We start from the raw sequence: 21,249 nt of genomic DNA, 5'->3' as shown, positions 1-21,249 counted from the left end.
AGCATTCCATTTGAAGTTACTCACTATTTTTGCGTTCAACTGGTACAGCTCAACTGTTTCACCTTTTCTTTGACAATTGTTAATGTTCTTTTCAGTGGATTTCTCCTATGGCAGATGCAGGTGTCGATCAATACACGTTTCACGTTGAGCCAGTAGACAACGTGCCACTAATATGCAGGAAAATCAAAGAGGCTGGTATGAAGGTATGTGCTGCTACCGTTCAACAACTTTGAATTGACGATAACCAACATTCAATTCTGCTGGACAGTTTGGACCCTAGGAGTGAAATTGCTCTTGTAAACTTTGATTCGTATTTCACATATGCTTTTCATGAATCATGATGATAGACATTATGACACTCCACCTTATTCTATGATTGAAAAAAAAATGTGAGCACCGGTATGTTTGGTATGTTTACACCAAAAGGTTGGAGTGGCTCTGAAGCCTGGGACACCAGTCGACGTCGTAGCCAATTATGTAGAATTAACAGATATGGTACTGGTGATGACCGTCGAGCCAGGATTTGGAGGTCAAAAATTCATGGGGGAAATGATGGATAAGGTCAGATGGCTAAGAACAAATTATCCTACACTGGACATTGAAGTAGATGGAGGTGTTGGCCCAAGCACGATACATGCTTGTGCAGAAGTAAGTCTTTAGTGCCACTTGGGTAAACATTTTTTCTAACATTATAGAATGGTCATGATCCCATTTTCACGGAAAAACTCCGATACAAGGTTTCGATAAAACTGACTTTGCAATTGTTTCAGGCTGGTGCAAATATGATAGTTTCAGGAACTGCTGTGATAGGAGCTGAAGATGCACGCGCCGTTATTGCTCAGTTGAAAGACACAGTGAATGCTGTGCTGAACAGGAGATGAAAGGGTAATGAATCTTTGACGGAAGTCAATGTTTTATCAAATAAATAGCCATTCCATGCTTTATGAATTTATATTATCGTATTCTTTATGCAGTGCAATGTTAAAACGTATGGGACTGATTTCATGTTTGTAAAATTCTTTTTTTTTCCAAATGAAAACTTGCTCAAATGTGATACATCAAATTGTTATGCGACACCGGTCTTATTCGTCTTCCACTTTATCATCAGTCATATTTTTATCAAAGCTCTGAAACTGCGAATTCTCTAATGAGGGGTTCTTTGGTAGTAACTTAGTCCTCAATTCACTCAGTGCAATCAGTATCGCTTCCTCAGTTCTAATTGTTCTCGATCCTTGCAACGGACATATGTTGAAATATTTATCAAACACAACAGATGGATCATCTTCGTTCAAGTGTGGATCATTTTCCAAAGCTGACTCCAATCCACATAGACCACCAAATACAATTAAACCATGGTTGTAATTTATGCCACCGGCTGGAACTTGGTCAATGGCAGTTCCTTTGTCCGATGTTCCTATGGTGATGTCGTAACCTTCTTTGTAAGGGCATTTGGTTATGACTTCGGTCAAGTTATTAGCTACCCGAACGGCGTAACCCCAATATATTCCAATCTCAGATCTAGGCACCGTCGGAGGTACTACTATGCCTTCGAGTTTCTTTGGGCTCCGTTGCTGCAGCGGGATTTTTACAGTTACTCTGAGGCCTGCCGTTAGAACTTTGTCAACGGTAACGTCATTTAATAATCCGACATTAACTTGGGATCCTTTCCCAGCTTTGATTGGCTTATTGGTGACAACTCCTTCACGAAATAGAGACACATCTTGCTGCCTTAGATGATGAGGGGCGTCCAGGGGATTTAAAACTCCGGCGTACTTAAGGTCATTGTGAATGGGAAAGAAATATTTTCGCAAATACTGTGGACATTCCAAGTACTGTAGTATCCTTGCTAGCTGCAAACACTCGACTCTAACTTCACCAAAAGTGTCGTCTTTCCTCAGTTTTTTTTTTTCTTCCTCTAAAACATCCCCGAGATCGTTAAATACGATCACTTCATCAATCTTATATATACATGCGGCCCGTGCAATTTGCCCAGCTAAATATGTTCTCAATTCCGATGATTGTGCATTGTCCAGAATCGAACCAGGTACAGCAATGCTAATAGTGGATACGGTATTCCTCGATTTCTCGGTTTTGTTAGATCTTTTAGTCTCTTCTACGACATTTTCACTATTATCCTTTTTCACTTTTCTGATCAATCGCTGTTCTCTCCACTGTTTTCGATTTTCTTTGTGAACACGGTTGTGCTCTTTCCAATTTTTTGCTTGCGGCAGAACAGGCGCCATAATTTGTCGTTAAGGACCGGGAAAGGTAAATAAAACGTAAATAGGTATTTTAACCCAAATAGAAGAATGTAAGCTTATGATTTAACCTAACTTTGAATACTGATATTACAACTTATAGGTTACATCCCGTTTGTTGGAATGACCTTTCACCATGGGAATGACTAAATAACGAGCGGTGTTCGTACCAGTTCTTTCTATCGAAACCGATTATTTTTCCCTCAAGACAAATTCCGTTGCTAAATTGAGAACTACCACTTGTCGACCAGTGTGTGAAAAAAAATATTGAATGTTTTTATGATAGTTCAAGTACTAGTCGAAAGAAAATGAGCCACTTTTATTATGAAAGCAATATATTATAACCAAAACTGCGAGTAAGAAAAAGGAGGATTTAGTTATGTACTTGTTGACTGTTAACTAAAACTTCGTCCTAGTAAAATTAAATCTTATTTGTCTTCAAATCGACTATCGTGATCTGCGATTTAATTATTTGAAAAAAAAGAAATGTGTTCAGCATTTTGATCCCATTTTCAAATCATGAAGAAAACCTGTGTTTTCCGATTCCTGATTTTACAAAGAAATTTCAGCTATGTAAAAAATTTCCATCTTCTCATCAAAGGTATTTGGAGTCGCGTGGACCTAATGAAATGACTAGAGAATTTCGGAAAATACGTCGATCAAATTGATCTATAATTGATCTCATCGAGATATCTTTGATTTTGCACATTTCCGAGCGATAAATTGGCGACAACTTGGTAAATTTCGTAGATAGACCAATATTACTTGCAGATTCGGATTCCTGAGATCGAAATACGTAGAAATACCATGAAAAAGTCCATAAAAAAAATTATTGAATTTCGTCCCTTCTGGTGAAAAATCTTAAGGCTATAGACTTACCGTTTTTTGGGGGCAAAATATGAAGTATTCTGGAAATCAATTGTAGGACACCTTTCTCATGTATTTTTGGGCGATGAATGCGAATATGTCGATTAAATTTACTTGGGAATGAAACCTATCGAGATATCCTTGATTTTTCACATTTTGGAGCGATAAATTGGCGACAACTTGGTAAATTTCATAGATGGATCAATTTAACTTGCAGATTCGGATTCCTGAGAGCGAAATACATTGGATCAGCCTGAGCAACTCTTCAAAAAGAATACAACTTCTCATCTCAGATGTACAGAAATATCCAAGGATAGGCTTGGCATATATTCGGGGTAGAACGTAAAGTAATCTCGATATCAATTGCGGGATGCTTTTGTAAGAGGATTTGACGTACAAAACACGAATCTGTCGAGTAAATTAAGCTAGGCGTAGCATTTTCTGAGATAAAGCTATTTTTCCGCAGCTGCTTTTCCATTTATCACGTACACTCACCTCCGTTCAATTCTTTTTTTCAGGAGTCACACATGCAACCCACGAAGCAGTTTGGCCTCTTATCGAAAATACCAGACGATCCTCGGAGCATCTACGAAGCCTATCATCGTATTTTCGTTGCGAGGAATTTGTATAAATGAGTGATGCATTTTTTGTTAACAAAGACTATCGATTTATTATTACAATGTTGATTGAAATCAAAGTATTGTACGAAATATTTATAATGAATAAGTAATGTTATAAATATGAACGTGCTGTATACATTTTGACTATTGTTTGCAAATTATCAAATTGTTAATATGATGTTAATCGAATAGAAGTATTGTAAGAATATATTGTAAGCACACTATTTAAGTCGTTATACTCATAGAGGATAGATGTATCTGTGAGGAGGGAACCTTCATGGCATTATACGATGTCTCAACATGTATTTATGAACGTTGATTTATTAATAAACATCAACGACTATCAATACCCAATTGTTAATTTACTATCTATAACACCCCTCCACATTTCATTCGTGAATCATTAGGACATCATATGCATCCATATGCATGTGTATGCAATCATTCGATCATGCTTTCACTCAAAGAAGAAGCGATAATGCAGAGCTCTAGAATGCCGGCCCTGAAAATTGAAAGTTTGTCGAAAAGTGGAGATTTGTATCAGGAGAACAGGAAACCCGAGGAGGTGGTCCGAAACTTGGTGCCTCATCATGTGCATGCATTCAATCCTTCATGATTATTTCTAGTCTGATAGAGAGAGCGACTGATTCCTTGCAGGACTAACTATATGCCTGCCTGTGTATTTATTTATTCAATAAATCGTAGACAAAAGAGGAAAAGAATAATTTCTAGCTTTAGAACAGCGTTTTCAAAGTTTAGAATTTAGGCCAAAAAATTTTCTGGGTATCAGGAGAACAGGAAAACCGAGGAGGTATTCCGAGACCTGGTGCCTCATCATGTGCATTCGTTCCACCCTGCGTAGTCACTCCTATTCCTACAGAGTATGATGGAGGCCTTCGCTAGTTGCAATCAACGTCAATTGGACTATAACTTCTAAAGGGCCTTCGGTGATGGATTGTCAATAAATTTTAACAAATCATTGGGAATAATATTGATTTATTCAGATGGAAAAGTATTCTTCTACAACAAATGTGTTACAATGAAAATTCGTAGAGGTTTCTTATCGAATGACAATTTCAATTGATTCAGAAAGTATATGATCTATGTCTACATTATGAATGATGTATCGATATTTATTTGGTACACTAATGAGAAATCATGCAGATACACTGATGAGTCTTGTTTCCTAGATGCGGGAAAGAGATTCTCTGAAGCTGCCAATTCTTCACCTGTAATGGAAGAGAAAAGAGTTATTAATTCAGATACAACTGAATTGTAGAATTACTGAGTGATGAGTCATCGTTAACATTGCGAGTTGGGGCCAAATATAATAAGATATTCGGATGGGGCTTATTATTAAGTGTTCCTGGGGTTGGAATACAGTTTAAAGGTTCCAACAATTTCCTAATAACTCAGCATGCTTCATATTAACCGCTCCGAGAAGAATGTCCTTATCTCTGGAACGGTTTGCACAGTGCTTCAGCAGATGACATGACACGATATAAAGAATCAGTGTTAACCAAATGAGGACCACGTAATGGACTGCATCTTTCGTCACTTGAGTGAACGGAAATATCGATAACCTCCTGAACTCCAATTCTGCGCTGCATAGTTTGTATCAATTGAATTCTTCACCATCATGAAGAAGAACATCCTTCCTGACACTTGGATAACCTTGTCAAGTCTTTCGGTGTTGTCGACGTTGTCTCTTGTCCTCTACCTCTGTAGCCTCCAGGCGTCGATCGGCGTCCTAGAGCAAAGCCAACCAAGCAAATTGAAGCACCTTGTAACAAGTGGTCAAAGCATATCGACGATGGACCAACTTTACCTACGATAATTCCTCCTAGTGAAAATGAATCAGCAGAACCGGTCATGCTATGATCGAAACAACTACATCACCGCAGCGTATTATTGTTCAAATTATGTTCAGAAGGACCCAGGGATCTCGTCTTCCCAATGAGTGACAAAGTCAGTTTGTATCAAGTTTGAATGGCATAGTTGATTCACCCCATGTTCACCGTGTGTTGTCGTAATTCATTTCTTGGCAAACACCTGAAGAAATATAATTGAAAAAATTATTTTTAATCAATAACAGGATCCCATCTATGTCCTGCTAGCGTCCAATAATATGCAGGCAATGTCACTTTATCTTAAATTCATGTTGAGGTTTTTCCCAGTCTTTAATCGGTTTTTTCTCCATTTTTGAATTATTTATTCAATGAGCACATCTCCACGAGTCCTTCGATGCGCCTCATGATTTTATATCCTCCTGGATTAATTCCTGATCGTTTTCTAATTTTTTCTAATTTTTTCTAATTTTTTTCGATTTTTTCCGATTTTTCCCAATTTTTGACAATATTTTTCAGTTGTGCCGCCCCTGGATGAGTGCGGGGCCCCGAAAATTAATTGTCCGCCCCTATTTGGTCACGTGATGACGTCACGTGGTCAGGTCACGTGACCGCACTCGCCGATACAGCTAGCGCCATGTGGCGGAATTTTCGTGAACTAAATTCCGGCAAAAGTATTGACTCCCTCTGGAGCTCGCGGGAAGCCGAAAAAGTATTGACCGCTCCGTCCGAGGAAAACCGCCGAAGAACGACGACCGCCTCCGAGCGTCCGAGGAAAACCGCCGAAGAACGACGACCGCCTCCGAGCGTCCGAGGAAAACCGCCGAAGAACGACGACCGCCTCCGAGCGTTAGGAAAACCGCCGAAGAACGACGACCGCCTCCGAGCGTCCGAGGAAAACCGCCGAAGAACGACGACCGCCTCCGAGCGTTAGGAAAACCGCCGAAGAACGACGACCGCCTCCGAGCGTCCGAGGAAAACCGCCGAAGAACGACGACCGCCTCCGAGCGTTAGGAAAACCGCCGAAGAACGACGACCGCCTCCGAGCGTCCGAGGAAAACCGGAAAAGTATTGACCCCTTCGGCTCCGAGCGCTCGAGGAAAACCGTAAAAGTATTGACCCTTTTACCTCTCTTTCACGCATCACATTGCCTGACGTCAAGGGGCAAGAAACCTGGGATTTTAGTTCACGAAAATTCCGCCACATGGCGCTAGCTGTATCGGCGAGTGCGGTCACGTGACCTGACCACGTGACATACCTCGTGACGTCATCACGGCACTCCTCAGGGGCGGACAATTAATTTTTGGGGCCCCGCACTCATCCAGGGGCGGCACAACTGAAAAATATTGTCAAAAATTGGGAAAAATCGGAAAAAATCGGAAAAAATTAGGAAAAATTAGAGTAAATTAGAAAAAATCGGAAAAATCGGGAAAAATTAAAATAAATTAGAAAACAATCAGGAATGAATCTCGGATGGTCTAACTCTGGTTAATAATTCGGAAATGAAGGAAAAAACTGAAATAATTCGGGAAAAATGGGGAACAGCAGGGAAAAACGAGAAAATGAGAAAGACTCACAAAAATTGAACTGTGTAGTATTCTTCTGTATTTTTTCAACATCAAAACATCATTCTGACACTCTGAAATTGAATTACAACCGAAAGTAATCGAGATAATCAAATTTATTAGCTATTCTAAGTACTGAACTAGCGGCAACTTGATTAATTCGACAAATCACTTAATTCAATCAACAAATTCAGCTATACCTAACGTCAAACGTGCTCGCCTAATTTTTTACAATATGTTATAGGTAAACTGATCTTTGCATTTCAACTTTAATTGTCAAGGTATCCTCCTCGGAGATACTCATCATGAGAATTGAGCAAAGTTTTCTGAGAGTCACCAAGTATAAACCCCTGACGATTGAATGACACGATTCTTCTGCTCGATGGCTGAATATATCAGGTTTTCGTTATCAAAAATTACCAAAGGAAGGATTGAGTGGAATTCAATAATTATTACTATGTATCATCTTTGATTCGATAGATCAGCATCTGTTCAGAATATCTAAACCGTATATGCCACAGATTGTACTCCCTACACTGTACTAACTGTTCGGTCTAAGACTAAGGTATGATTCATGGAAAAATAGTGAGCTATGACAACAATTCGCACAGTTATTCCAGATGTGAGCGCACTTTGTTTGAAAAAAACTCTAAATCTTTTAAACATCGGTATCTTGTGCATCGAGGAATGAATGAATGTTGATGCTCGATGACACCATATTTGGATCCACATGTTCCGTACACATTGGACAAACTTCTTCACTTTCGATGATTCTGCAAAAAAACGAAAATAACTGTCAACACCTCTGAAAAAAATTGAAACAGTTTGCAGATGAATAATGTGACGAACTTTGGAGAAAAATTCACAAATTCTTCGCCACAGAACTAATGAATCGATGCAAGAAATGAAAAAGAACTGGGAGCCACTCACCGCAGGAACTCAGTTGCGATTGCGGGAAACTCACATCGCGGACAAACTGTAAAGTCATCTTCAAGAATATGACGACCCTGAGAGAGAATAAATTTCATTGAAATTGATAAATTTCGAAACAAAGAATTATTATTTCACACTATGGCAAAGATATAGTTAATTTATCAGATTATTTAGCATTGATATGAATTTTCTGATCTGAAACTTTTCAACTCTACCCACATTAACCACTAGTGGTTGATAATTACTAAAACACTTTACCGTAGCAATGCAAAAAGGTATGGTGTTCTTGCATTTGTCACACATGACTTCCGTCTCAGGTAATTTATTTTTGCAATAAGGACAAGGTGTTAATGGCTCGTTCTCAGCTTCAGGATCCTTTGTCTTTGGAGCTTTCCTAACAATCGCTTCAATTTTTTTGCTATATTTGGCATCGATTTGCGTTCGGTATTCAGGCCGCATAAGCATCGCAGCAAAGTTGAACGCTGCATGCTTCAGTCCGGCTCTATGGCATTCTATTACCGTCGATGTTAATATTGGAACGATATCTGAAATAGAATTAGGCCATTTGAGAGAATGGGATTTGTTCGGTGGCAATAATACTCCGTTTTTTTCAAAAGTGTGCCAAATACTCACGCGATGGAAATTTCGAGATATTGTTTGCTACCCTTATCAACATCCGAGCCCCACGTAAATGATCGTTTCTCTTCACATGCAGCCGTACCAGTATGTACGAATGTAAGAGCCTCAGATTAGTCTGCATTTCCAAAGGTATGTTGATTTTGTTTCTTTTCAGTTCTTGGTACATACCGAAAAGCACATCGTGCGCGTTTCTGTAGTTCCCTGTAATCAACGAACGTCCGTTACCAGAGATCGCCTGGTATGCCAAGCCAAGGCTTCACACGAACCAAGAGAATCACACAAACCATTGATTTGTTCCTCGTTAGCAATGATGATAGCAGTTTTGGCAGCTTCTTTGTATTGTTTTTTAGCCATGTACAGGCGGAAAAGATATTTTGGATCCTTGGGCAATCCATCGCTGCCTAACAGAAAATCTATCAGTTGATTCGCTAATTTTTCATCCCTGGATGACGCTACGGTATCTATTGCTAACGCAAGTGCCGCATCGTCATCCGCGACGAGTTGAGCAGCTTTAAGCAAGTGCTTCAGAGCCTGGAAAAAAGAAAACGACTTCCAAATTGGGATAATACGAATAATTCATGCGCGAGAATCCTGAGAAACAGGTTTGACCTACCTTCTGGTAATCCCTTGCATGAAAATAATACTTTCCAGTTAATAAACTGTTCCTTTGTGATTCGAAATAAATGGCAAGGCTTTTGAAGTCTTCTATTCTAACGTTATCGTGATCGAGGGTGTTAACTAAGATATCTCCGTAAAGTTCCATTTTGCCGAGTTGATTCGCTAACTGAAAGGCCTCGTCATGACAATTGGATAGAATCAAAAACTTAATGGCAGAATTGTAATCGTTCATTTTCTGGAAAAATGTGGCAACCATTTTAGCACCTTCGATGCTTTTCGTTTGTTGCACAACCTCCACACTCCTTGCTGTAAGTTTTTCATAACATGAATCGAACTCCGATCACAACTACACTCAGCATGATGAGTAACCCTCATTTTTTTGGGTTTTATAAATATACGTCTCAAATATGACCAAAAACATAGTGTGAAAATATTACCAGGATTATTCAAATATTCCAGGTTTATCCTGATTATGTTATCGTAATCTTTCGCAGTCTCGTATGCCTGAGCAGCTTCTTCGAATTTCCCTTCACTTTCTTTGGCCTTAGCAAATTGAATATGAATTTTTGGAGATGTTATTTGCGGCAAAAGTTGTCCAACTTTGTGCCAATTCTTTAACTTTATGTACGCCGAAGCAGCTTTGTCAAAATATTCAGCTTTCTCATATAAGAGTGCAGCTTCGCTGAATTGCTGTAATTGGGATGAAAAATTTCATCGTTTTTTGATAACATTTGAAACATCTAGGATGTGAACAATGAGATAAAATTATACTTTCTACTACCTTCATTATCTCTAAAATCTCTGCGCATTCTCTTCTGAGGGATCTCGCACTCTCCACATCCATGGCTATTCCAACGCCTTTTCTACTGTCCCCACACCTTATAGACATTCTTGCAATTCCAGCAAGACATATACTCTTATGATTGATATGTTGAACCACGGGGTTTGACTGTATACCGCTGTCGACTAATCCACGCTCGTAGTTGGCTAGAGCTTTTGGATAATTGCCTCTGGAATCGTGAAAAATTTAAGTGAAAAAATTCCAACTTCTCACATTAGCCAACCCTAGAGATTGGTACTGTCGGGATAGAAAAAATTAACAAATAAATATAGTATAAACAAATAGATAAATAAACTTACGTGAATTCTAATTGTTGGGCGTACTCTCTGGCAATGAATGGAACTTCTTCCGGTTTTAATTTTTGTGCTAAATTCAGAGCTTGTTCCCATTGCATCAAGTCTCTTCTCAAGTTGAGGGCTTCCACGGGTTGGGACGAGCGTAGGAAAAACTTTTCAGCTTGGTTATAATCACCTAGTAAAGTTGATATATGCCCACATAATAAAGCTAACTCATCTATGTTTTCTAGCTTTAGCAGAGACCAGACAGTTGACACATCTTCTATGTGCCGATATACTCGTAGTGCTGAGCAGAAGAGAAAAAGAAGAAAAAAAAATGTTCAAGATTATGATTGCGGGACACAGAGTGATTGAAAATTCCTTATGGCCACAGCTTACCAAATTCTACATTCAAATTGGCCATCGCACTTCTCCCCAACAATTGCCAACTCTCTAAATCATTCAGTTTCGTACATGCCTCCCAAGCATGTGTAAATCTAACGAAGAAACGGAGCGATGAGTTTCCAACATATCGCATTTTACGTGCTATAAAAATTTACGAAATAATGCAGACACGGACCTTCTACACGCAACGTAATTGTCGAGGATTTCTCCCATCTTTTTTGGATCAGTCACATTACCGATATGCTCATGCGACGACAATGTAAGTTGAGTCAGACGACTACCTGCTGTACTTAGAGTTACTTCTCCGGAGTACATGAGCAACGGTACAGTTTCTGTGGGTAATTTGGTCACGGAGATCTTGTTGACTTTGGGCCCTGAAAAATGTCAAGTTCAAACACTCCTGAGTTCCTTTTTTGCACTCAAAGTATAAGCTTTGCAGACACGCGTCCAACGGGAACCCAGATAAAAATGTTTAAGATTACCTTCTATGCAATATTTTACATAAACAAACGTAACGATGACGTTTTGATTATATACCGCAAACACACCACGATCAAATATGTTTTGATCCCAAATAACACCTTCAATTGAATTGGGACAATCGACTATCTGTATGGTATTCTCATTTATCGGATCAAAAATGTACGTATCAGATTTATCATCTATGAAGCACAGCTGTGTTCCATTTGCATCTAAATAAATCCGCTTTATTCCATTGCTGTGAGTCAGTTCTGTGGATTGTTCAAATGCTTCCAAGTTGAAATACAGTATGTGACCCATCTACAAAGATATCTTGTTAATGAGGTGGCTGGAGTTTTTTTCAGTCAATTTATCCGATTGACGTGACTGGAAATACTTTCTACAGTTGCGATCAAGCTTAGATGCAAATGGAGGATACTGAGTACGAACAGACATTGAACTCACGTCATTTCCATAAACCAAAAAGTCGGGCGACAAAATATGACAAGTTATTTTAGTATCTAAAGCATTTGGTTGAGGAAATATTTTTGACTCGCTTCCATCGCTTGATGGGTCTTGATCTGTTTCTATCTGAAATACGAATAGTTTTTTTTAACAACAAAACGTATGACGCTGCGCATAGCGGAACTTGAATAGTCATACATACGGTGTGTAACTGAAGCTTTCCGTCAAACAACACAGAAACGAATGTTTGATTGAGGCATATGCTTTCGACCGTCCCCAAGTAATCCCGTTCAAAATGTACAGGGTGATCATGATTAAATTTAATCAAGTCCCAAAATAATACTCTGTTGTTTAATGCCACTGCCAAATGTAAAGGGCCAACTGCCATCACAGATGGCTCTATTACGGTGTCGATTGTCTGTGGTGTAGGTTTATTCTGAAAATATCTTTTTGTTAGACAAAACATGTCTATTGAATGAACATTACTCCCCTATGCTCTCTTGAATCATCGTTGCAAAATATGAGATCCAAATGGAAACGATAACTTCTATTAATTCTGTTCTTCATTAAGCCTGTTTGCACTTTACATACCTTGTCGAGTGTATACAAGTACACGATTACTTCGGTTAGGCTTGTTAGAATGGCAATTCTATTCCCACATACACTGGTTAACTTTGGTAATTGCAATAAATAAATCAATATATTTCCGCTGTATGTTGCTGCAGCTAACATATTACCATCTGATGACCATTCAACTTTATTAACGCCAGTTTCGCCTGTCAAAGTGATGACTCTGTTGGTCTCCTCTAGATTTTGTATACTGTGAACTTTCAAAGTGTTATCTCCGCAAGTTACGATTTTGCCAGCCACACGGCTTAGTGCGATATCATTCAATGAATCTCTGTGATTTTTAACTTGAAATAATTCTTGGCCAACTTCTTTTATGTGAGTCGATATAGCTATGAAATAGCCAGCCTCAAAGCCCACCAGTATGTAACCATCGCCATACCTGTTCAATTTTTTAGCAAGAATATAAAAGAACATCAACACCGAGACAAAGACTTACGATACTCACCATTTGTAAGTAATGATTTGGCCATATCTCTTTTGGAAGGCTAATTCAATGGGATTATCAGGATCCAAGACGTTGTAAAGGAATAATGTTGTTCTACCAACGACCAGCGATACCTTGATTTGAATGATGACGTCATTAGCATTGGATTAATTTTTACTTTTCCCTAAGAAGGTATTCGATAGGCTTACTGTATTTTCCCCTCCATATCTCTGGTCCATTTTCATTTCACTGAACTGAAGATCAGAAGGATCCCCTTGCAACGTTATTTCTCTGCGTGTGTCACCTTCACTTGTACTAATAGTGAGGACTTTATCCTCACTTGCCAAAGCAAGGAGCCCTTCTGTCGACCATGCTCCGCAAACAATTTTTTTCTTATGTTTACCTAAGATGGGGATACGTCTGCAAGGAACCAAGTACCATTTCTTGAAAAATTTCTAAAGAGAGATGTTATAAATGAGATTATAGAAGGAAGCGTCTGGCGGAATCATGATTTTGATTTTTGATTTTTGAAGTTTAACCGTTCTGTGCTAGTAGCTACGTGAATAATGTAGCGATTATACAAGCAGAACTACGACATACTTAGCATTCACGTGGTCGTAGAGAGCTAGGTTTCCTTTTTGTGTACCGACTGCTAGTGTGCAGCTTTTTTTGGCCCAAGCCATGCAAGTTAAACTGTCTTTGAGTCCAGCATCTATTTGTGATTTTTTGCCAGTCGTTGCATCCCACAAAATAATTGCAGAAGATCCAATTGAAATGGCAGCCAACAGGTCGCCGTCCGTGTCCCAACCAATACCCGAACATAGCCCAGCTAAACGAATACGCTCCTGTATTTCTCCTTGACGATTGAAGATCAATACTGCAGAATCGCATCCTGTTGTGGCAAGATATGTTCCGTTGCCAGGACGCCAAGATATGTATACATTACCAGGACCATGTGGTTGGTCAAGTCGATATAAAACCTGTACAGAAAAATAATGTAACACCATTGTCGGCTAAAACTAAATACACGAAAATATCATGATTCAAAACTGGAATCTGATATGACCAATTATGCCCACGCTTGAAGCGAAATATTTCTCACTATCGTATGAGGTAAGCAATATAAAATCGGGTCGGATTCTTGAAACGAAATAGTAGGGTGAATTCTATAACCCACCTTATCTGAAGTCATAATTAAGGATTATTAGACAATACCGTTTCAACTGAATACGACAGCTAACAATAATTATTATTTTTGATGTGGTCAACCCACTGCACTCCTAACGTATCGATTTAATTGCCACATTTTCAAACCGAATCTCACTTCGATCACCATGTTGTTTACTCTCCCCTACCAGTTCGCGTTGCCGCCGAACTAAGAAAATCAAGTTAATTAAGGTAACCTTGGTTGCACCTTGCTAGGCGTAAAATTTCCTCTTGTAGCTGTATAGGGTGGACAATTAATCGCACGGATTGTAATTAAGGGTTGTTTCTTTATATTTCTTGAAATTTTTACAAAAGTTTTTGTCCAAGTTTTTATTCGTAACAGAATTATAAGTTACTCAAAATTCTTTCATTACATTCCTCACTGCGAAGCGAACACGTATTTCGCGTGTGTAAAAATAATTCTTCGAACCAGTCATTGAAAAAGCAAAGCGAAAAAACCAGATAATAAATGTTTCACAACTGTTTCGTTGAATAGGAAAATGAACGAAAATATTGATATTATGAATATTGATTATCTGATGGTACTGAATGCCTGACGTTGCTGTTATTTCAGAAATCACAAAGTGTTTGGACTGGCAACGCAGTTTCATGTAAATGTGAATCATTTTATTGTTAGATTGGAAAAGGACGATAGAAAAGCAACAAAAGCATACGCCCCATATTACAGCAAATAGATACTCGCCCAAAGAATGTACGCACAAAGGAGCGCTTATTGAACTCTTTTGCTTTATAATATTTTACCCTAATGATCACTTTTTTTTTTTTCATCGGCATACCTTCCAAGGGTCGTTACTCGACACCCTTTGACTTCCGATCGATTAAAAATATATCTCTGAAAAATGAAAACACAGCATCCTCTTCTTAAACGTGCAGCTTGTAGACTTTATAGTATTTCACTACATGGTCTAATGCATTTAGTTATATGAGCAAGTAAGTAAAATTATTGGGAATTTGCAATGAAAATATAAGAATGATTTGTGAAGATTTTCCAGATGTTGGTTAGTCTTAGAAGAAAATTGGTTTCGAATCGTGGCAGAATTGAACGTATGAAGTAATATTCGAAGTCCAGGGTCGTTAGAGATGCTAATAAGAGTATTCAACAGAATGGCATGGAATCTATAATCCACATAAAAATGACATGACCATATTATTTTATACCACAATCCTGATTCGGTAAGTATAAACACACACTCAGTGACATCAGATGTGGTTAATCTTTCTTAGAACTGTTGAAAAATTGTTCACATTTTTTTCAGCTTCGATCATCCATTGAGAAATCCTATGCGAAGAACTTAAAAGTTTCACTGAAAGGGCATTCAGAACAAAATAGTCATCAAGAGCGCGTGCAGTTCGAGCTTTACATGCACAACTTCTCAAAGTGAATTTATGTTTAAACCAATTTCAAATGAATAAAACATTCAGAAAAAAGTTCAACTGAAAAGAGCATCTGTACTAATACAAGTGGATTTCAAATTCGCAACAAGTTTTGACTTGGTTTGATGCTAGATACATGACCGCATCAGCCATTGCGAAAAAACATATTTTTATCAACCAAGAGGTAAAAATGGTTTGTGGTCACAAAGATGTATTGCAAAAGAATTAGTGTCTCGATAATTGAGTACAACAGTACTCAAATTATTTTGAATTGCTGGAATAAATACAGAATTTCCATATCAGAGAATGAAAAATGTAAACAGAAAATGAGTAGCTCAAGATTTAACTCTGGAGCATAGTTAATATCAAGTAGGTCCAACTGTGATCAAGATATGAAAAGATGCAAGATATTGGCAATGACTTCTAAAAGTCAGTTCAAATCAATGATAAATTGTGAAGCGAAACGCGTTATACGTACTATTTTCAGCGGTTATCATTCTGGTAATAACTACATCAGTTGCGTGTTCGACATAAAATAGACGCTGTATAAAAAATTGTGATTCGTTTTTATTTCAGTTCGCGTCTGCAAGTAACACACTAACTGTTTGAAACACTGACTTATTTACAATTTTCTATCGAGCCCGCAACAGATGTCACAATGATAATCTATTTAGTTCTGCTATACTGCTACATACTAATCCATGATAGTAACAATGAACTACGGCTCGATGAATTCGATTAGATCTTACAAAATCCAAGTTTGATTTCGTCAGTGGTTAACACCATATTATTTTTTCTCAGCGTCTTCTATGGCGGTCAGCAATATACATATAATCATTCTTATCACATTGTATGAAGTCAACGTTGTAATCAAACATCTATCAAACAGCGACGTTCGAATGGTTTACTATTAGCAGGGATGGCCAGCTACAATGTATGTCAACTACTGAACCTTCAATGCATTGTTAAGTAACTACATATTTCTAGGTAAAATCATCTTTGAATTGATTTCAAAGTTTGATCAAAATTCAATGTGAGTTGAGGTTGGGGTAGGTTGTATATATATTCTTTGGTTTGCAATTATCATCCGGTCATCTACTATGTCCCTTCACATACGACAGCATCCTCCCACCTCTTCACACTACGTTATAGTACTACGCTATTGATTCAAATTAGAATCTTTGCATCGGTAATATAATAATCAGTCCCACATGAACTTTCCTAAGGGAGTTATTCTATTTTTACCCAACAAGAATTCAGTACCTGTAACACGGAGGGTTTCCATTTCATCCTGCCATTACTTCACTTTCTGGATGAGCAAATGTTCAATTTCAAGTATCGTTTACAAGCTCCTCAATCCTTGCCATACATAAAAGCACAAAAGCATAATCCGATTACGACCATCCCTGAAACGTAAATGAGGTCTCTCCTGATGTTCCGTATGCCTGGGCTACCACCAGGCAAGCTGTACATGCTACGCCACTCCATGGACCACAATGGTATCGCGACATGGAGAATATCGGGGATCATGAAGCCTAGATCCCGAATGACCTGTTGAGAGTATTTGTTTCATTTCAATAATTTATAGTAGCATAACTTTAAACACTAAGTCCCAGGTTTGAAAAAAAAATAAAATCTGCTTTAAGCGTCATTACTTATTTAAGAAACCATAATACACCCCTGCCTATTGTGAAATTATTACTTTGATATAAAAATTCTTTTTGCATGTAAAGCGCAACCAGAATTAACAAAATTAATAATAATCTTATTCCAGTTGCTTATTCTCTATAAGATATACATATGTATATTTACCTGATGAGCGTATCCTTCTCCTCGGACAACATTTGTAATAAACTGGTCCCAACTACCAGCCAAGATGTGCATAACCGCAATTGCAACGATAACAAATGCTTTTTTATGTGTGATCGGATTCAGAACGTCTGCCAAATGGACGACGAAAATGGTTGACAATAATTCGGTAGCAGTGAAAAATAATTGATGGTACCATTGCGAGTAAAAATCGTCGTTCCAGTAATTTATGTACACCCACCACGAATAGTAGTGAGAAAATACTGCAGTACAAAAAAGTATCAACATCCCGATTCTCAATCGAAAATGCATAGCCAGCCAAGCTAGATGTTTGATAATTTCATAAAAGGCGATTATGCCAAAAACTATCATACACCATATTTTGATAGTGTTGATTGTGGCGTTAAAATACATGTGTTTATAAGAGGCAACGCCGGATTCATATGAACCTGAAATAAAGTAATGCCACGTCACTCTGACAGCCACTTCAATCCAGATATGAGTATTAGTAAAAAAGTATTGTTCCATTCAGGTCAGCTTTGCATGGTTGATGAGACTCATAATTGCAATTTAATCCACAAGTTTATACGTTCAGTGCATGAAGGTGCCAAACTTCATTACTTGAAAAAGACTACTACACATAAGGGTTCAGATGATCGAAAAGTCTTTTAGTATGGTTTGTGATATTTTTATCTGAAGAGTAAGGTTTTGTATATGTATGTACAAAGAAAGACAAGAAAAATGGAGACTGAACTGCTTATAAGCACACAGTTTTACGACAAGTCCTAGTCGATCGACATGAATTACTCAGATGACACTTGCTGTTGAGCATAAAATAGAGTTGGATTACCTTTAAAGACAGTATCCCAGCACGAGCACGAACAGTAACGTTTGTCAACATTGCGTGAGAATTCTGGCCAAAAATAGTAAAGCACAGCTATATGTGCAGGCGGAATGGTCAGAGGTGCTAAAATGCCTGCAGCCTGGGAACTGTATGTGATTAATCTTGGAAATATTCGATTTGCAAACATCCTCAAGTTCATCGTTGTCGGTCATGGACCTACCGGATGTGCTACAGCTACCTCGATCTTGACTAGTAAGTCGTTATTAATAGAAGGGCAATAGGCCATCCTTTGCTAATAATAACATTTTCTGTTTCAGTCACACACTCGAACAAAATTAATTTTTTCCACAGGGATTTACTTACAAATTCATCTCGTGAAATTTATCCCTCCTGTTACAGACAGATCGGTTGGTAGAAAGGTTTTCAATCAGGAAATAGACTCAAGGAAACCTCGAGACCTTCGAGGTACCGGAGATACTTGAAAATCTTGGCAAGTCGCGTGTTGATCCCCCTGTAACAAAATTCCAGTATGTCGAAGACACGCGACTGCAAGGACTTATTTTCGTAAAATTACGTCATAGTAATTAAAACAATATCGTTGAGTTCACTCGCGAGCATCGACAACTGATGCTACGCAAGTAAATTTTTCAATAATCACACCATAATATAATCGATCGGTATTGCAATAGATAGCTACATGAACTATTGACATTGCAACGGTTCACAACAACCAATTCCTTGTTTGGTCACCATATTTGTTTATTGCTAGAAATTTAAAGATGGCCGTCTGATCGCTGTAGATTTCGAAAATTTCAAGCTTCAAAATAGAAGGTCGAGGCCCTCTTTGGTCGAGGCGACGAATTCAGAGCTTGAATTCGTTGGGTCGTAGGGTTCGACTACTGTGTTATCATGAGATGGCAACTGTACCGCAAATTCTGAGAAATGGACTGAAAAGTTTTGTTCAAAGTGATCGAAAATTTCAAATTTAATCGATAGGACTTACGAGAACTTTATATTATTTTGGGAGATCAGAATATTCGGCTTCTGAAAGGGTAAAAAATACATTTGGAAAATAATCGATTTGGTATGTATTAAATTTTCGGCACGTACGTACGTACGTCAAGGAAAATCGATGTACTTATTCAACTATCGAAGAATAATGCCTCGGTATCCCAGCTCAACTTGTGATCTCCACATTATAAAGATGCCATAAAATCATGTTTCAGGTCTGCTGCTGCTGCTGCTGCTGCTGCTGCTGCAGGTGCTGCAAAAAAGGAATTCTTACTCGGCTTTTGATGCAGTAATATCATAATATTTCATAAAGACACATGCCAAAGAACTGTTTGAAATAGCGTTCGTTACCCATTAAAGTGGTAGCGAATCGATAAAATTTCGAAAGTTCTCTCTGCAACTTTAATATTTTCGCATTATTGCAATAAGAAATTCTTATGGAGTTGCAGAGTAATGCCTGCAGTTATGGTCATGCGCGGTTGCATAGTGAACTATAAAGATCGCATCGTTAACTAAGACCCTGAGATTCCGCTGTTGCTACAGAAATATAATTCTGCGATAATCTGATATTCAGTTGAAAACTAAAAATATGTAAATATTTGAAGAAGGAAGAAAGAGAAGCACGTTAAAATATGTAGTCGTCAATTCGAGGCGTCGAATTGCAGTAAAAATCCTGAAGTCTAAATTTCATTACACGAAACCACGGGGGTTGAGGTTCATCAGCATATTTGGCAGTCGCATCGTTGAACCCCCTGTATGCACATCAACTCCGACTTCCTCGGAAAATTCCTTTGGGTTATTTCGGACACTCGTTTTAAACCGATACTGCTGGAGATCCAGGCGACCCAGAACCATCGCAAGAGCGATAAACAGATTAAGGGTGAAAAGTATGAGGAAGAGCGTTTCTGTGAAGTGGGAAGCAGTGAGAAAAAAGGACAGAGCATGGCAGAGACGAGTAGAACGGAGAGCAGAGCGGTCCAGCGAGTTAATGCCAATTTGTTTGTCCTCCTCCGTCTCCAAAGAAGATCTTCAGTCAACGGTCTTGCGCGTGATAACGTGTCCATCCCTTTTAACGGAGGACGCGTTCGAGTCCAGTCGAGTAGCGCGGGTCACGGAGTCTGTGGGCAGTAAAAATAGGCGATTAATTTTTTTCATCGATTTCGATCTCGGTTCGTTTCCGTGAAAATTTGGCGTTGATCATTGTCCATTCGTAATTTGAGTGCGTTGCTTTTGAAATTCAACAATTGAAGTTGCCGCGCGTCGCCGATCGCCGCATTTCATCTGAGCTTTCGGGTCAGAATTGAGACGCCGCTGTTTGCCGCGTTGCGAACGTAGAGGCGATTTTTGAAATTTTTCAATCAAGGTACGTCGACTTCGACCGCTGAAGATACAAAAGCGAAGTCTTTCAACGCATGGCTCACCCCACGGTGCACTCAACCTTGCCGAAAGTAAGCTCTTCAAAAGACACAAAGAAAGAAAGCAGAAAAAAAAAAAAAAAAAAAACACAGACAAATCAAAAAAGTACGTTATTAGAAGCATCGTGTGATCCACGGGTCGCAAAATGCTAGTTAATTGTACAAAAACACTTTTATGTAAACTTCGGGCCGTTTCAAAAAGTAATGGTAATCATCGGGGGACCAAAGGTCATTACTGTTCGCTTTTCGGAGCATTAGAATTACAACTCTATTTAGTAACAGATGGCATGCGGAAAATCTCCGAAAATAAGTTCTCACCACTCGACAGAAAGAAAAGAGCTGAATTTTCCCCAGCGCTTTTCAATACACCTGAATCCATTTTCCAAACAGTCTTCTCGATCTTCACTCGACGAATTTGTTTTCAATCTGATTCCTCACGCCCAGTTGAACTCTACAGCATCGGCATAACCATATAAACCAGATGAACTTATTCGCATATTGACCTTGCATTTAATTGAATCATTCTTCATTCAATAACCGACGGGTTTATTCACGCCGCAATTACCAACGTCAACGAAACCGCTATTGAAACAAGCTGGTCTACTTGATCTTTCCCATCTACAAAATAACATCGTTACAATGGCGCTTGATCTAATTCATTACCGAATGAAAATATAATTTTTTTCTCTCATCTATCATCCCATTGTCGACACATGTTCACGA

General features: G+C 38.5%; 5 protein-coding genes across 26 annotated transcripts in view; 1 reads left to right on the top strand and 4 right to left on the bottom strand.

Annotated features, from left to right (window-relative positions):
• The window catches only part of LOC125501811 (WD repeat-containing protein 19-like), a 130,681-nt gene extending 124,574 nt beyond the window's left edge, over positions 1–6,107 (bottom strand). Inside the window, exons 1-3 of one of the 2 annotated variants that reach the window (XM_048658715.1) lie at positions 5,890–6,107; positions 5,574–5,797; positions 5,381–5,495 (exon numbers count right to left, since the gene is read on the bottom strand). The gene's annotated coding sequence lies outside the window, so the exon portion shown is untranslated. Of the gene's footprint in view, positions 1–5,380; positions 5,496–5,573 lie in introns of both variants that reach the window. The other variant, XM_048658714.1, reaches the window with a different exon arrangement.
• LOC105684315 (ribulose-phosphate 3-epimerase) overlaps positions 1–21,249 on the top strand; it is a 135,391-nt gene that overhangs the window by 401 nt on the left and 113,741 nt on the right. Inside the window, exons 2-7 of one of the 16 annotated variants that reach the window (XR_007279485.1) lie at positions 96–203; positions 427–648; positions 771–885; positions 2,362–2,420; positions 3,343–3,460; positions 3,644–4,094. Coding sequence is in view for 2 of the 16 variants with exons in the window: in XM_020851344.2 (XP_020707003.2) it covers positions 96–203; positions 427–648; positions 771–881 (441 nt within the window). In the remaining 14 variants the exon portion in view is untranslated. Of the gene's footprint in view, positions 1–95; positions 204–426; positions 649–770; positions 886–2,361; positions 2,996–3,342; positions 3,541–3,643; positions 4,095–21,249 lie in introns of those variants that run through there. The other 15 variants (XR_007279487.1, XR_007279480.1, XR_007279484.1 and 12 more) reach the window with 15 other exon arrangements.
• LOC105684314 (putative methyltransferase C9orf114) lies at positions 938–2,368 on the bottom strand. Its single transcript, XM_012397582.3, has one exon. It carries the CDS (start codon positions 2,241–2,243, stop codon positions 1,083–1,085), a length of 1,161 nt encoding a protein of 386 aa, XP_012253005.2. The 5' UTR covers positions 2,244–2,368; the 3' UTR covers positions 938–1,082.
• On the bottom strand, positions 7,171–16,848 carry LOC105693247 (WD repeat-containing protein 19). 2 transcript variants are annotated; one of them, XM_025746806.2, is made up of 19 exons: positions 16,711–16,848; positions 13,447–13,826; positions 13,056–13,266; positions 12,868–12,980; positions 12,384–12,801; positions 11,995–12,228; positions 11,793–11,918; positions 11,351–11,648; positions 11,044–11,242; positions 10,863–10,960; positions 10,488–10,770; positions 10,129–10,357; positions 9,785–10,037; positions 9,343–9,653; positions 9,014–9,260; positions 8,724–8,930; positions 8,349–8,635; positions 8,088–8,164; positions 7,171–7,930 (listed from the first exon to the last, which is right to left on the bottom strand). In XM_025746806.2, the coding sequence occupies exons 1-19, from the start codon at positions 16,735–16,737 to the stop codon at positions 7,816–7,818; spliced, it is 4,113 nt and encodes a 1,370-aa protein (XP_025602591.2). In that variant the 5' UTR covers positions 16,738–16,848; the 3' UTR covers positions 7,171–7,815. The 2 variants fall into 2 exon arrangements, with proteins under 2 accessions (XP_025602591.2, XP_025602592.2); XM_025746807.2 differs by lacking the exon at positions 16,711–16,848 and adding an exon at positions 14,024–14,218.
• The window catches only part of LOC105693248, a 21,039-nt gene continuing 14,113 nt past the window's right edge, over positions 14,324–21,249 (bottom strand). For all 5 annotated transcript variants that reach the window (XM_048658695.1, XM_048658697.1, XM_048658698.1 and 2 more), the window contains 6 exons: positions 20,845–21,144; positions 19,219–20,229; positions 18,464–18,611; positions 18,107–18,392; positions 17,260–17,705; positions 14,324–16,998 (listed from right to left, as the gene is read on the bottom strand). In XM_048658695.1, coding sequence (XP_048514652.1) covers positions 16,801–16,998; positions 17,260–17,705; positions 18,107–18,299 — 837 coding nt within the window. In that variant the 5' untranslated portion in view covers positions 18,300–18,392; positions 18,464–18,611; positions 19,219–20,229; positions 20,845–21,144 and the 3' untranslated portion in view covers positions 14,324–16,800. The remainder of the gene's footprint in view (positions 16,999–17,259; positions 17,706–18,106; positions 18,393–18,463; positions 18,612–19,218; positions 20,230–20,844; positions 21,145–21,249) is intronic.

Source organism: Athalia rosae, chromosome 7, assembly GCF_917208135.1.
Source record: "Athalia rosae chromosome 7, iyAthRosa1.1, whole genome shotgun sequence".
NCBI lineage: Eukaryota > Metazoa > Arthropoda > Insecta > Hymenoptera > Athaliidae > Athalia > Athalia rosae.
The sequence above is the reverse complement of the archived record's forward strand: the minus strand, read 5'-3'. Positions and strand labels throughout refer to the sequence as shown.

Bases quoted from the DNA above. Each gene is read 5' to 3' on its own strand.
- LOC105684314 (XM_012397582.3), bottom strand. From the start codon at position 2,243: ATGGCGCCTGTTCTGCCGCAAGCAAAAAATTGGAAAGAGCACAACCGT.
- LOC105693247 (XM_025746806.2), bottom strand. From the start codon at position 16,737: ATGAAATGGAAACCCTCCGTGTTACAG. The intron at 12,981-13,055 runs GTAAGCCTATCG...ATTCAAATCAAG, and splicing joins GATATGGAGGGGAAAATACA to GTATCGCTGGTCGTTGGTAG. The intron at 8,636-8,723 runs GTGAGTATTTGG...ATTCTATTTCAG, and splicing joins TATCTCGAAATTTCCATCGC to ATATCGTTCCAATATTAACA.